The sequence below is a fragment of the Doryrhamphus excisus genome, linkage group LG20, assembly GCF_037039965.1.
Source record: "Doryrhamphus excisus strain RoL-2023G ecotype Guam linkage group LG20, RoL_Dexc_Guam_v1.1, whole genome shotgun sequence".
In the NCBI taxonomy this organism is placed as follows: Eukaryota; Metazoa; Chordata; class Actinopteri; order Syngnathiformes; family Syngnathidae; genus Doryrhamphus; species Doryrhamphus excisus.
The window spans coordinates 7,980,064-7,995,950 of record NC_136376.1 but is presented as its reverse complement, the minus strand read 5'-3'; the positions used below and the strand labels follow the sequence as shown (position 1 = coordinate 7,995,950).

Here is a 15,887-nt window from a genome sequence, read left to right as displayed (position 1 = left end):
AGCTATCGTGCTGTCTCCTGATACCTGTTCAAATAGCTGCGCCACTGCCAGGGAAGTGTTGGAGAGCCGACATCCATGTGTGTGCGTGCATGCGTGCGTGAGCGAGGGAGTGAGTACAAGATGTGTGGATGTAAGCCTAACCCAGATAAAATGAATAAAACAGACTTTTAAATGGGCTCATTTACACAGCATTACTAATCTGGGTTTCAAACCATGAATATTTAACCATCAACCCATCCATCGTTCAAGCTAGTGTGGACTAGAATGGTGGTGTAAGGCACCAGATAGATACATATTACATAGTGATGGTAATATAATGCATGGACAATGTATGGAGCACACATTAATATGCATACTAATAGTTGTATGTCAAACTTTAAATCGGATCTATATTATGGATAGGATGCAGTGACAGTAAACAGGACAAACAAACACAGACGCTAAGCACAGCCCAATGAGGCCTTGTGATCTTGGGATGGCTGAGGGTTTGACAGATCTGGGATCAGCAGAACTCCCATCTGATCGAACACGCCGTATTTGACAGGCCTGGGATCAGCGAGAGTGCAGAGCACAGCTGGAGCAGCGTGAACAGTGACAGCTTCCTGACAGGTAGACTTGAGGTGACGATGTTTGATGTAATTCAATGCTTGCACCAGCACCGCTTTTTTCCCCCCATTCCACCTTATTCCCATGTTTTCTCTATTGCCGTATTCGTGTGCGCCTCCCTTGCTAAGTGCTCCCATTTGCTGCTTATCTCCACATTTAACCTCCATATGTCTTTTATTGAATTCTCTTTATGAGCACAAAACTACTCCAATAATTTATTGGTTTTATCAGACCGCTCATGCACTCCATACCTGAGCCTTCGCTTTGTGTATTATGATTTATCATGGGTTGTAAATCACTAAGAAATCCATTATTTTTCACATTTAGTTCTATTACTCAATAACAGGTGGGCAAACTGCAGCCCGCGGGCAACATTAGGCCGACCAAGCGTCTTAATCCGGCCCACTAGGAATAGTTCTCTTTTTATGGATGGATGGATGGAAGGAAGGAAGGAAGGAAAGAAGGAAGGAGGGAAGGAAGGAAAGAAGGAAAGAAGGAAAGAAGGAAGGAAGGAAGGAAGGAAGGAAGGAAGGAAGGAAGGAAGGAAGGAAGGAAGGAAGGAAGGAAGGAAGGAAGGAAGGGAGAGAGGAGGGATGGATGGATGGATGGAGGGAGGGAGGGAGGGATGTTCATAGTTCATATTGTTGTTAACTTGCTGTGGATGTGTTGTGTTTTCGTTTTGTTGCACCGCGAGCAAGTAGCTTTGTCCTGTAGCTTGGACAAAAAAGTAACCTACCTACTGCACCATGTGGGCATACAAATATCTATGCGCAACACCATTACAAAAAAATCCAACAAACACCCATATGTTCTTGCCACAAGGCATGCTGGGTAGCTTGTAGTACTCCTCCCTAAAATCTTGCCGTGTTTTGTAACATTTTTGTTTGATTGCCAAGTGTACGTTGACGAGATCATCAGAAATGTAAACAAAGATGAGTTAACATACTAACATATGTTTTGTTCATAGTTCATATTGTTGTTACAGCTGGACTACCCTGCATGTATAGTTGTTAACTTGCTGTGGATGTGTTGTGTTTTCATTTTGTTGCACCGCGAGCAGGTAGCTTTGTCTTGTAGCTTGGACAAAAAAAGTAACCTACTTACTGCACCATGTAGGCATACAAATATCTACTATGTGCAATACCATTACAAAAAAATCGAACAAACACCCATATATTCCTGCCGCAAGGCATGCTGGGTAGCTTGTAGTACTCCTCCCCAAAATCTTGCTGTGTTTTGTCACATTTTTGCTTGATTGCCAAGTACTGTATGTTGACAAGGTCGTCAGAAAAGTAAACAAAAATTAGTTAACACGCTAACATATGTTTTATTGTTCATAGTTGATATTGTTATTACAGCTGGACTACCCAGCATGCATAGTGCTGCACCGTGAGCAGGTATGTCGGCAAGTTTTTGTGGCCCGCAAGTCAAAAAGTTAGCCACCTCTGCTCTATAAGTTCCTCAGAAGTCTGTGAGGAACTTGCAACAAATTGAGAAAACTGGTGTTGAACCGAGCATATGATTTTTAATATCTAAGAATGTGCGGGTGGAGCTTGAAAAGACGACACAAATGAATGTGACGCAGTAGAAATGTCCCCAATTATGAACTGAAATTCATATCTTGGACGCTGAAAGTGAATGACGACATGCCAGAATTTTGAACTTCGTCTTTTGCCTCCCTTTCCTCTCAAAACCACCCCGCCCTAAATCCCCCGCAGGTGGCCTGGCCTGGTCAATGCACATACACAGCACACTGAAAATACAAAAAATATGTGGAGTGGGTGTGTATGTGTGTATGTGTGTGTGTGTGTGTGTACCAGCAAGCCTAAGTCGCCTAATGAGTTCTTCACAGGGAGTTCAACTTATGGTCAATGCAGGAGGATGTGTGCGTTTGTTTGCTTGGATTTGCTTGTAAAGGTATAGTATACGTATATACTGTAGTTATATAGCATCATCCTGTTGTTTGTGGGAATAATTATTGCTTACTGAAACTCACTCCGAACTAATCATGCTGGATGGATGGGAACTGCAGCTTCCCATGAAGCGCAGCCTAAACTTTCTGTACCCTTATCTTCCTCACGGACTGTCCCTACTCGCTTTTCATATCTCAAAGGGTTCCACTCCCACGCTTTGAGTCACTTTCCCTGGGCGAAGAATAGTTAATGGTCCGTGCTGTCATGCTGTATGGCTGCATAAAAATCACAACCCATAGAGAGAGAGTTAGAGGGAGACGAGTGGGGGTGGGGGGGTACACACCCACAAACACACACAGATATATCAACCAACCCTCGCAGCTGGTGTTGTAGCGAGATGGCCTTGTGGGGGAGTGGAGGTTCTCATTGTGTTTTGGCTTTGTCCTGATATGATAACCTCATGCACATGCTCTGTTTTGCAGGCAAAAGTAATCACACAAAAATTTCTGTCAATAAAAAAAAAATATATATATTGTAGTGGTAGGTTACCGGGACATAATTCACCCCAGAATGATCAATAGGAGAGGGGGTGCCACCCGGAAGGGTGGGCGCAAGGGACGGGGCTTTTTCCTCTTCCTGTTGTGGTTGCGAGACGGAGCTTTCATGTCTCACGTAGCGAAGAGTGCAAGTTAATGTTTGTAAGAAAAATAAAGTTTTCTCCCAAATTTGATAGTCTGCCTCCATCTTTAAACCCATCAGTGCATCACACCACGACACGGTGGACCCACATGTTCCCGCTGCCCTGGGCATGGCACCGTGGGCCTGTAAGCCCACCCTATGATGGACCATACAGGGTCCTCGAGGACAGCGACAAGTATTTTGTTTTGGACATGGGCGGCCGGCAGGGGACTGTCTCGGTGGACCGGCTGAAGGTTGCGCTGGTTGGACGACAACTAACCCCTGACACAGGTGGAGCCCCCTCGCCGGGGTAGGCCCCTTCTCCCCTGGCAAGGCGCCCCCTACCGACCCCCCTGCTCCCCTGCTGCAAGCAGTGCGCACACGGCGGGGCCGTGCGGTTGTCCCTGCACGCATGGACGATTTTGACTATGGGTGAATTCTGGGGGGGCTTGTGTAGTGGTAGGTTACCGGGACATAATTCACCCCGGAACGATCAATAGGGGAGGGGTGGGAGGCAGGAGGGGTGGGCGCAAGAGACGGGGGGGGGGGTCCTTTTCCTGTTGTGGTTGCGAGACGGAGCTTTCATGTCTCACGTGGCGAAGAGTGCAAGTTAATGTTTGCCAGAAAAATAAAGTTTCGTCATTCATTATATGTATACATACATATTTCATATTCATTATGTATATATATATATATATATATGTGTGTGTGTGTATATATATATATGTATGTATATAGTAGTACTTCAAAATCAAGTGTGCTACACCTGCCCGAACTTGTTCTAGCAATGGCTTAGGAGGTAGAGCACAGGTCATCCAGAAACCAGAAGGTTGGCTGTTCGATCATTACTCCCTCACTGTCGTGTCCTTGAGCAAGACACTTCACCAACCTTGCCTCCAGTGCTGCCCACACTGGTGTATGAATATGAATGAATGTTTACTAGTTGTCGGCATGAATTGGCTGCAATATTTTCATCAGACTATCTGAGTGGAGCTGTGTCTACAGATGTAGTTAACCACCGGTGAGTGACTGGGAAGCGAATGACTAATGGATTCCTTTGGTTGCCGTTAGAATCTAATCCATCCATTCCATTTCAAAATAATAATAAATAAAAAAAGACTCAAAACAATCCACAAAGTCAAAACACATGGCACATTGAGAACAGAACTGGAAAATCAGCAATGTTGCAGCAATACGGCAGTGAAAAAGTGATGGAAGAAACAAACATGCATGTTCAGTGTGAGTGGGGGGGGGGGGTTATGCAGGAGACTGGCATGGTTCAAATAGCCTAGTGTGCTAGTGTGCATAATAGTAAGGGTGAGTAATTTTGTCAACTTGTTTTATGGTCGCGAAAGTTTAATGGAAAAGTTTCATTCAATTTCCATGATTATTGTTAAAGTGAGAGGTGAGTACATGTTCTACTCTAACAAGGGAATGGACAGCTTCTCCAGTTTGTGGTGATAGTAGCCACCGAATGTCAAATTAGACAAGTTGAATAATGGTGTTTACATTATAAAAACAATGAAAAATACTTGCGGTAATCTCTTACCCGAGCAGCTGAATTCATGTTTCTGCACTTCGGCCACATTGAGACCTTTGAGTTCGGGCGGTGCTGTGCACTGAGTGAAGAGACCAATGGTGGGCCGCTGTCTGAGCCACTGGGCCAACCAGGCCAGATGACAGTCACAGTTGAGATTGTTGGAGTGGAGACGGCTGTAAAAGAAAAAAAAGGAAGAACCTCTGAGCTATTTGAAGATCTCCTCTGCCTCAATTGCCAGTTAATGTGACAGCGAGTGAAGACACAAATAGCACAAACGTGTCTGTTCTTTCCTCAAGCTCATTACAAGCAACCATTGTGGCTAAACGCACTACATAATATGCTACATGAATGATAGCAAATGGTGCATTCTGGAAGGGGAGGATAGCCTTCCAAAACCAATACTCTAAACATGGCATTCCTGGAATGCTGCGTTTGTCCAAAATAGCAAGCTCTGGTGTTTAGACGATGTATCCATGTGTACAGACGCATACAATACACACCGATAGTTAAAGTGATAAAATGTGGCCCCACTCGGAGCGAGGAAGCCCAGAAAAGCCACCACAAGAACATTGAAGGCAGGACTGTGAGTGTTTTAGCAGGCATGATTGTTTTCATTTGTACATAATTCCACATTTAGTAATCACATCATTGCACAATACACAATAGGCTCCAGGGGCTGTTTGCGTCTATAAGGGCCAGTTGTTGTGTTTAGATGGGGGGGGGGGATAATGGCTCCTGGCTTTGCTACAGACCCCACTGTGGTTCTTTGCGGTTCTGGTGGGCCCCCCCTCTACCATGTCTGGAAGGACAGATCTTATCTACTTCAGCACTTTCACTACACTCGCAATTTACAGCGTTATTTTAAACAACAAAATTAGGTGTCACTCACAAGGTTCGGAGTTTGGGCATGTGGTTGAAGCTGGAAACCGGGATGCTGCTGATGTTGTTGTTGTTCAGAGTTCTGCAGGAAGAGAAGAGCAACAGTATAAACGCTGAGGATATTAATTGACTTCTTAATGGTGGTATAACAGAAATTTGTGTTGCTAGAGCCTGTTTGTGACTACCAAATATAAGAAAATCTGTCATTATGTTGTGCAGGGGCGTCAAACAGCTGCAGGCTTTGTGGAGATGTTGCAGAAGGCCTTTAACTGGGGGTTTTCAACAGGACATCACAATGACTGAAGAACTTCTTCCAGAGGAATAAACATGGAAGAGAATATTTCGGAAAGGGGCTGCACGGCGGTCGAGTGGTTAGCGCGCAGACCTCACAGCTGGGAGAACCAAGTTCAATCCCACCCTCGGCCATCTCTGTGTGGAGTTTACATGTTCTCCCCGTGTATACATGTTTTTTCTCCGGTTTCCTCCCACATTCCAAAAACATGCTAGGTTCCAAAATTGTCCATAGGTATGAATGTGAGTGTGAATGGTTGTTTGTCTATATGTGCCCTGTGATTGGCTGGCCACCAGTCCAGGGTGTACCCCGCCTTTCGCCCGAAGACAGCTGGGATAGGCTCCAGCACCGCCCGTGACCCTCGCGAGGATAAGCGGTAGAAAATGAATGAATGAATGAATGAATTTAGGTAAGGGAATTTCCTGGAGCAACATTCCCACTAGCCTCCTGGAAACACTGGCAATCAAACATGCCCAAAACAGTTTTTGAGGTGATTAAGAACTTTAAAATGTACTCTTCAAATAGATTTTTGTTATTTTGGATTTTAGAGTTTTAGTTCATGTGGGAATGCTCCTGAGATTTTTTTTTAAGAAGTTAAAAAAGGCGCCTCCACGCCATCCCTGATTAGGGAATTGAGGGAAAACAATGTAATAATGATATTTCTTCAATATATCAGGAGAAAGTTGACTGGGGTGAGTCCCGTCAGTCGAAATATTCGGATATTATGTTGGTTTGTTGTCAACGCTCACTTCTGGTCTGCATGAAAACGTCAAGCCACCGTTTTCGGATTTCAGCGTATCCCAGAACACCGTTTCCGTGCGGACAAGAGACTGAAACCATCACTGTTTTCATGTGTAGAGCCCCTTTTTCTCCCTCTGGTGGTGGCATCCCAGTGGGAATATAACACCTCATTCCTCGCAGATGGGAAACCCTCTGCACCTCCTTCATGCACACACACTCCTGCATGCAAATACACACACACACACACACACACATCATCGATGAATCGTGGGCATCAGCTGCAGCCGGGGAATCAGCTCATTTCAATCAGCCTAATAACCCTTCGCCATATTTCAACCACCCCCCCCCCCCCCGCCCCCCCCCCCCCCATAAAGCCTATACATACAGACCCCATCAAAACAACCCCCACTTACACCTTTATGACAACCTATCACTACATCTGCAATCCATCCACGCCATGAAAGCAGCCTTTAATGGTCTCCCTTTTTGGTCTCCCCACCCCCCTTTAAAAAAAGCAGTCTTTTACTATAAAAATAACAAGGCTGCTGAAGCCCTTGTGGGCCCAACCTGCCTTTGTTTTAGGAGGGGGGGGGGTGGGCTCAAACAAAGGCTTGTGAATATAAATGTTGGTGATTCGTTCTTAAAAAAATGGCACCAGTGAGTCCAGGATACTTGAGAGAGATTTTGATCAGATTGTTGACAAGCTGACCCAGGGATGGAAGGGCTCTCTGGGTGGGGGGGGGGGTGTTAATGTGATGGAGGGGAACGCTGCTGTCAACCGTGTAGAACAATGAGTTAATGGAGCGCCCTCCCGCAATCTCAAGAGGAATACACATGAGGCAAATGAACTATAGGACTACTCTAATTATATGTATACATTAGTTATGGTTATTAACGCAAATCAAAACAATGTCTTTCCGGGAGTGGGATTGTGTGGAGCTGGTTGGATACTCACAACACTTCCAAGCCTCTCAGAGCTCTGAAGGCGCCGTCCTCGATGCAGCCGATGTGGTTCTTATCCAGCTGACTGCAGAGACAAAGAGCTTGGTTGTCAAACACACAAAATCTGCCCCCCCCCCCAACCCCCACCACCCTGTGTGGTGCTCATTATTGTTGATACAGTAGGCAGTACACTGATGCTAAATCAATACTGTTAAACATGTATCCCCGAGAGTGGGAGAAACAGAAGGGCTTACAGTGTGTTTATCTGCATCATCATTAAGTGTGAATATACAGCCGCAATAACGACCAAATCCCTGCTATGGGGGCATCTGTGCACAGCTGCAGTCAGGGTGGTTTGTTACTCCACTTCATCACAATGATACACTACCCACTTAGCACACACACATCATGCGTTAATGCGGACCATTAAGGTTCCTGTTATCCACTAACAGGAGCTTTTGTCAGTAGTAAACATCAATTGAATCTGATTGTTGAACAGGAATTTAAGGATATTATAAATAACAATGGCTGCACAGTGGTCGAGTGGTTAGCGCGCAGGCCTCGCAGTTAGGAGACCCATGTTCGATTCCACCCTCAGCCATTTCTGTGTGGAGTTTGCATGTTCTCCCCGTGCATGCGTGGGTTTTCTCCGGGTACTCCGGTTTCCTCCCACATTCCAAAAACATACGTCTATATGTGCCCTGTGATTGGCTGGCTGGCTACCCCGCCTCTCGCCCTAAGACAGCTGGGATAGGCTCCAGCACCCCCGCGACCCTCGTGAGGAAAAAGCGGTAGAAAATGAGTTAATGAATGAATAAATAAAGCCTGCACGATACTTTAGTGGTTAGCGCACAGGCCTCACAGCTAGGAGACCCAAGTTCAGTTCCACCCTCAGCCATCTCTGTGTGGAGTTTCCATGTTCTCCTTGTGCGTGCGTGGGTTTCCTCCCACATTCCAAAAACATGCTAGGTTAATTGGCGACTCCAAATTGTCCATAGGTATGAATGTGAGTGTGAATGGTTGTTTGTCTATATGTGCCCTGTGATTGGCTGGCTGGCTACCCCACCTCTCACCCGAAGACAGCTGGGATAGGCTCCAGCACCTTCCGCGACCCTTGTGAGGATAAGCGGTACAAAATGAACGAATGAATGAAAGAGTAAAGCACTTACAGGTTCTTGATGTCTGTTGCTCCTCTGAAAGCTTTTCTCGGGATGGACAGGATAAAGTTCTCGCTCAAATCTCTGTGGAGACAGAAAGTGGGCCTTTTTTTAGGACATATTTTATCAAAATTCATGTGGTTGTCTCTATCCTTTGTTGTCATGCACAACATATATGACACTGATGATGATGCATTAAAGAACACTATCGTTGTGTTGGAAAATAAGAGTGTGAGAGGATGGAAAGAAACACAAGTAGCCATCGTTTTAATTAGCACGATCCTTTTGACTGCAGTTGAAATGGTTTGCTAACCTCTTTCAGAAAGACAAACACACACACACACACACACACCGCACAGCAAAGCAAAGGTTTAGGGCCCAGTCTGGACAAACATACTAATGCACGCACACGCAGGGCTCCCACAGTGTGGACAGAAGTAAACAAAGTGCTTATGGGCGTCCTTTAAAAGATGCTGGAGCACAACCGCAATCTATAAATCAACACGACACAAGTGTGACCACATGAGACTTGCATATGACTCCTACTCCGTGACTCCTTTAATGTGCACGTATGCTGCAATCACGTGATGCGGAGTGTCCGTATTTATGAAAACAAGTGAGTTCATGAGGAAACGAGTACCTCGGGAGCACATAAAATGTCCAGTGGGTCATCATTCCTTCCAGACTTTGCAATTCTGCTGGGATTTCATTTCAAAAAAAGCGGAACACGGTGGTTAAGTTGTGCAAGCTAAATTCTTATAATAACATTTTGCGGCTTTCACCTTATGACTCATTTTGAATCCATCATCCTGCATCAGATCTGCCTCCAAGGGCAGCTCTATTAGCAGGGAGTTAACCATTGTTTATTGGATAGCTTCCTAAGTGTGTTTCCTTGCAAGGGGGTCATTGAGAACTAGAACCATCGGCTCCAAGACTTTACAGAGGAATGTATTTGGTAATGGTAATGGTTTTATTTCATTTGAACATACATCAGATTACAATTGAATGCATCACATAATCAGGAGTAGGAATAAGGAGTAGGAAGAAGCAAAGCTTATTAAATCCTACCCCTCCATCTGGTACTTTTACAATCAGTAACTGTTACATTTGTTCACTTCCTGCTTTCCATAATACAGTTTTAATAAGGTTTTCATTTAGTCATTCATTTTCTACTGGGGTACTGGAGCCTATCCCAGCTGTCTTTGGGCGAGAGGCGGGGTACACCCTGGACTGGTGGCCAGCCAATCACAGGGCACATATAGACAAACAACCATTCACACTCACATTCATACCTATGGACAATTTGGAGTCGCTAATTAACCTAGCATGTTTTTGAAATGTGGGAGGAAACCGGAGTACCCGGAGAAAACCCAGGCATGCACGGGGAGAACATGCAAACTCCACACAGAGATGGCTGAGGGTGGAATTGAACCCTGGTCTCCTAGCTGTGAGGTCTGCGCGCTAACCACTCGACCACCGTGCCGCCCTAATAAGGTTTTTTTTGTTTTAAATAATGTACCTTGTACCAATGTACGAGGTGATGACCATACAATGACATAATGGGTACCATAGTAACTATCACTATATTGACAGTTACTATGGTCCCCCTTATGTCATTGTATGGTCATCACCTCGTACTTCGGTACAAGGTACATTATTAAAAAAAAAACAAAAAAAAAACCTTAAACTGTATTATAGAAAGCAGGAAGTGAACAAATGTAACAAATGTATTTGGTCGATCTAACCTTGCATCGTATGTGATGACCAACTGAGACAACAAAGGTAGCGAATAAATTCCAGAAGCTGCTCTTGATTTAAGAATAAGCCAGCCATCATATGAATACAACTGTATGTGCTTCAGCGGTATAATTCAATCCGAGCTGTAAAACATCCCTAATCCTGTTAGCATGCTTTAATACAATTGGCTGGAGAGAACTACTCTCCCACTTTTAGTGCCGCTAGATTGGATTAGCATTTGCCAAAAGTCACTTTATAACCGAAAGCCTGTTTAGTGTGCCAGCAAAACAATTGTCCCCCTTTTTTCGCCTTTAATGCCTTACTCCCATTGTCCTTTGTCTCATTTAGAGAATAATCACACCGTGATGATTTGGAGTCAGCAGTCTTCTGCACGTTGACGGTTCCAACTAAATTTGGCCGTGCAACATTTCTGCATTTACACATTCTCAAAATGGCAAACAGAACATTTCTGTGGGGGTGCATGCTGTATTTTACATAGTCTGTGGTTGCCACACTCAAGTTTTTTTTTTTTCTTTCTTTCAAGGCTTAGCTGACTCCGTTTTGGAAGCAAGCGATTTGACGTTCCTGATTAGTTTGGAAGTAGCTTTTCAAGGAAACATGAACTACCTAAAATAAGAAACAATCAGAGCACCCACCGCAAAGATGTACGTATATGGGGCACCATGGTTGGTGGGTTCATCTAAATTTGCAATACATTTTCAGAACGTATACAATACACGAGCACTCACAATATAGACATTGTTATAAAAGAACATGGCTCACTCCTCCACTCTTTAGATTTAGACTGGTTTCAATTGAAGGGGCCTCTAAAGGGGCCTCAGAGTGGACGTTAGAATTTCCGTCCATTGAAAGTGTGGGACATAATGGTAATGTAGCATTTGTACCACTTCCACAGCAATGTGGAGATTCTTCATTCATCAGTCGGAGTGTCCTGAAACACTCATTTCACAAAACGAGATGATATACAAGATTGGAGACAGTTTCTTTCTTAACTTAATGTAGCATTTGTACCACTTCCACAACAATGTGGAGATTTTTCATTCATCCGTAGGAGTGTCCTGAAACACTCATTTGACGAAACGAGATGATACACAAGATTGGAGACCGTTTTTTTCTTAACAAGAAATCTTGAATCTGCAGCAACAGAACCAATGTTGTAATATCAGTAAGAAGTAAATGGTGCTCAGCACAGTTTGCCCTTGTAGACTACGCACTACATGACTATTGGAGACTCTGGAGTTAATTGAATAACTCAATTATTTCCCATCAAGCCCCCACTCAGGGGACAGAAATTTTTTTCACACACCCCCAATTTGAAATGCCATCGAGAAACTGGTAATATTTATTTATCTGTACAAACCACTGCATGGGTTGCTGGCTACTGCATCATGAATAAAGACACTAACAGACCTGCCTACCATGGACTTCAACACCTCACCTTGTGCCCCTGGCTCCACTATTTGAGCATTTGCATGGACTGATATGATGTAAACCAGCATCAAACAGCAGACACAGCGAGCTAAAAGAAACAGGAGCAAAGGTCATAACCTGCAGACGTCACTCTGTTCAGTCCAAGTGGCTGGAAGGAATCTGTCAGACGCTCGCCACCGTCTCCAAAGCCCCAGACTCTCACCTTATGATCCGTAGACCATTTGGCTCCAGTTTAAGCCTTCAGGCCTTGAACGCAGCACACATGCCTTGAAAGTGCTTTCGTTATTACAGGTGTGTGGAGCCATGCTTGAGTGTGGCTATGCCAGAGATCCTGGTATAGATTTACCTTAATGCACAACATACCCCGAGGTGGGCATTTACTTCATTAAGGTAGCCAGGCTCTGCGTAGGTGACGTTGCTCACAGTTCATTGCTATTGTAGCCCTAATGATGAGGTAGCACATGTGTTTTCAGGTGTGCATATGCTGTATGTAATTCCAGTCTCCGAGACATTATAAGAGTCAAATTATAGTAAGGCTTCAAACTTGTAGTTTTAGCACTGATATGACTGTTTACAAGAATCTCCAATGTAATTAGCAACGCTATCAGACATAGCTCAAGGCGCCTGGTCTGCAGATTAAGCCTTATGCTGAAAGTAATGTCTGGTTCCTGTCTGATTCACATCATTAACCTCTGATCTCTATCTCCATGAGCTACACAAATAGTGCACACACAACGCTCACTTTCTTCCGCATGGTAGAGCATGCCTACCGTTGTTGCGTAACTTCAGGGATGTTGATCCCGCTAATCACTGAGGGTGTATTCGTCACTTTTGCCGTGTTTCTATGTTTGCATACATACTTTTGGTTGCTCCTCTGACTTCTACTCCGGAATAACTTATACAGTATATGGGTTTTTTTCACGCTCCAGGTTCTCTTATCACTCCTGTTCCACTTTAAATTGACAATGTAAACATCAACTTATAATGACACACAAAGAAAATTTGAGTAAACTTAGTTATGTTATGTTGTTTTGGTTGTAGTTATCTAAATAACTGTTCATACAGTATGTTACACTTGTTCATCTCCATTTTGTTGTTATTACTATAACTGCACGGTGGTCAAGTGGTTAGCGCGCAGGCCCGCAGCTAGGAGACATGAGTTCAATTCCACCCTCGGCCATCTCTGTGTGGAGTTTGCATGGGTTTTCTCCGGGTACTCCGGTTTTCTCTCACATGCTAGGTTAATTAGCGACTCCAAATTGTCCATAGGTATGAATGTGAGTGTGAATGGTTGTTTGTCTATATGTGCCCTGTGATTGGCTGGCGACCAGTCCAGGGTGTACCCCGCCTCTCGTCCGAAGACAGCTGGGATAGGCTCCAGCACTCCGCGATAAGCGGTAGAAAATGAATGAACGAAAGAATGTCCTGGGGTTTTGCTGGGGTGTCCGATGTTCCCAATCTTCTTTTGTTGTTTTGTTTTATGTAAGATTCTGTGATTATATGTGTGGAAAAAAAATCAATTATTGAATTGGTAACTGCTCTGGCTTGGAGAAGGTAGGATTTAATAAGCTTTGCTTGTTCCTGCTCCTTTTCAGACATGTGTAGTAATGAGGTGTTATGTGTGTACATATACGTATATATATTGTAAGTGTATTATATGTGAGAAACAATAATGTAACATAGTATACATGTCTGAAATGAATTAAAAATGAAAAAAAATGTATTACAAGATGAGAGTCTAATCATTGTTTTGGTATATAGCATGTCTATATAGCCCTGGAACGCAATATTCTTTGTCAAAATCATCAAAAATGGCCAATACTGAGAGGGACTGCTTTTTAAAAAATGGCTAGTATTGAATAAGTTAATGGACTTCAGCTAAACTTTGGTGTGGATGAAGATAAAAAGTGGTTTCACCTGTGCCAACATGGTAGAATTCGTCTTTTTATTCATACTTTTCCTATTCTCGCTAAATAACGCTTCATATTCTTATTGCCAGAACTCAAACCTATGAAGTTTTCCAATTTGGTCCTGATTCAAATTTGGATTGTTTGGCTTTGGCGTAGGTCTCCACTCCGCTGAGCGCCATTTTCATTACAGCTGTCGTGATTACAGATTTTTATTGAGGTAATGTTTAGTTTAGAGGCGCTTGTCATCTCGTGTTGTCAAAGAGTGAAGCTGTGACTTGGCAATGAAGCGTCTCCATGAGACCCGGCCAACTGTCAGTTAACTGTTGGAAAGCAATGGAAGTCAATAGGAGTTGCTCAGAGCTACTATGTGTCTGTGTCTTTGTTATATATTAGAGTTTGGAGTCAGTATAGTTGCAATAATAACACAACTGCAGAGGGATTTACATTAGTGTACTGTATGGCGAAACCATACTCCATACACTTCTGAAAGATGGGACAAAAAGTGAGCATCATTATTTGACGTTGGGGAGGGGAAAATGTCTCATTTCTGACAGCAAAAAAAGATAAATAGGTCAGACTTTTCCAGTGAAAACCCCTCAGGGCTCCAGGCTGTACAGTGTGGGAGGCTGTGGCCACGTACTGTATACAGTATAATGTATATCCAACCTTTAAATGAAAACATCATAAAATGAAGCATTGACACATTCCTTAGCCGCCAAGGCAAACAATCCCATCTTTCATATGCTTAAAATTTCATAACCCTCTGCTTCCACGCTTGGTTAACAAAGACATTCAAATATTAGATACTAGATCTGGTGCGTTGATGGATTTCTTTAAGTGTTTTCAACTACATAAATATATAAGACGCTTCCACAGTGGAAACTCATTTTTAGTCATGACGATGATTTTAGTCATGAAGTCAGACGAAAACCGAATACTTTGTTCCCATGAGAAATAATGTAAATCCAATTACCGGTAATCCGTTCCAGTACATTTTACAATACAGTTCTTTGCTATAATCACTGTGAAACAGTAATCCACGCCTTTGTCACTTCTGGATTATTCATTCATTCATTTTCTCACGAGGGTTGCAGGGGGTGCTGGAGCCTATCCCAGCTGTCTTCGGGCGAGAGGCAGGGTACACACTGGACTGGCCGCCAGCCAATCACAGGGCACATATAGACAAACAACCATTCACACTCACATTCATACCTATGGACAATTTGGAGTCGCTAATTAACCTAGCATGTTTTTGGAATGTGGGAGGAAACCGGAGTACCCGGAGAAAACCCACGCATGCACGGGGAGAACATGCAAACTCCACACAGAGATGCCCGAAGGTGGAATTGAACCCTGTTCTCCTAACTGTGAGGTCTGCGCGCTAACCACTAGACCGCCGTGCCGCCCTACTTCTGGATTATTTTAATGAAATTTACGTGGGGGCTAGCGGGACGTCCATGACGCGTCTTTAGTTGGTGCAAAATGCCGCTGTGCGTCTTTAAACGGCACCCATAAAAACGACCACATTTGAAATTTTCTGGCTACCAATCCAGCTGGGATAGGCTCCAGCATACTCCCCCAAGTGAGGATAAGATATTGTTTTGTTTTTAAATCCCTCATTACGCGGCTTCCCGCTCACTTAGGTCAGCTGATCAGCTGTTCCTGAGTGTCCCAAAGACAAAACGTAATATGTGTTGGTTATTAGAAGGAAGGAAGGAAACCGAGTCAGAGTTGTTCATCGTTCCGTGTGTATTCTATGAACAAGTCAACCACAAACACATAATAAAGATGATTTATTTGTGATCCCAACTCTAAAAGAACCATTGTACAATAGCTAAGACATATTTTTAGCCATAATTTTCATTGATAACCAAATCCTATGAACACCGAGGTTCCCTTATGTATGATATCTTCAGACAAAGGTGTGTCTTATATTCGGGGACTGGATATTTATCCATGCAAACATCTTCTCCCTGAGCGTATCAGAGCTTTTCTTCCTGTCAAGTGTCTCAAAAAGTTGGCAGGAGTTACAGTCCCAAT

At 43.7% G+C, this 15,887-nt stretch overlaps 1 protein-coding gene across 4 annotated transcripts in view; it reads right to left on the bottom strand.

The window, feature by feature from the left end:
* slit1a (slit homolog 1a (Drosophila)) overlaps window positions 1-15,887 on the bottom strand; it is a 127,776-nt gene that overhangs the window by 46,611 nt on the left and 65,278 nt on the right. For all 4 annotated transcript variants that reach the window (XM_058058542.2, XM_058058544.2, XM_058058543.2 and 1 more), the window contains exons 5-8: window positions 8,761-8,832; window positions 7,605-7,676; window positions 5,627-5,698; window positions 4,747-4,910 (exon numbers count right to left, since the gene is read on the bottom strand). In XM_058058542.2, coding sequence (XP_057914525.2) covers window positions 4,747-4,910; window positions 5,627-5,698; window positions 7,605-7,676; window positions 8,761-8,832 — 380 coding nt within the window. The remainder of the gene's footprint in view (window positions 1-4,746; window positions 4,911-5,626; window positions 5,699-7,604; window positions 7,677-8,760; window positions 8,833-15,887) is intronic.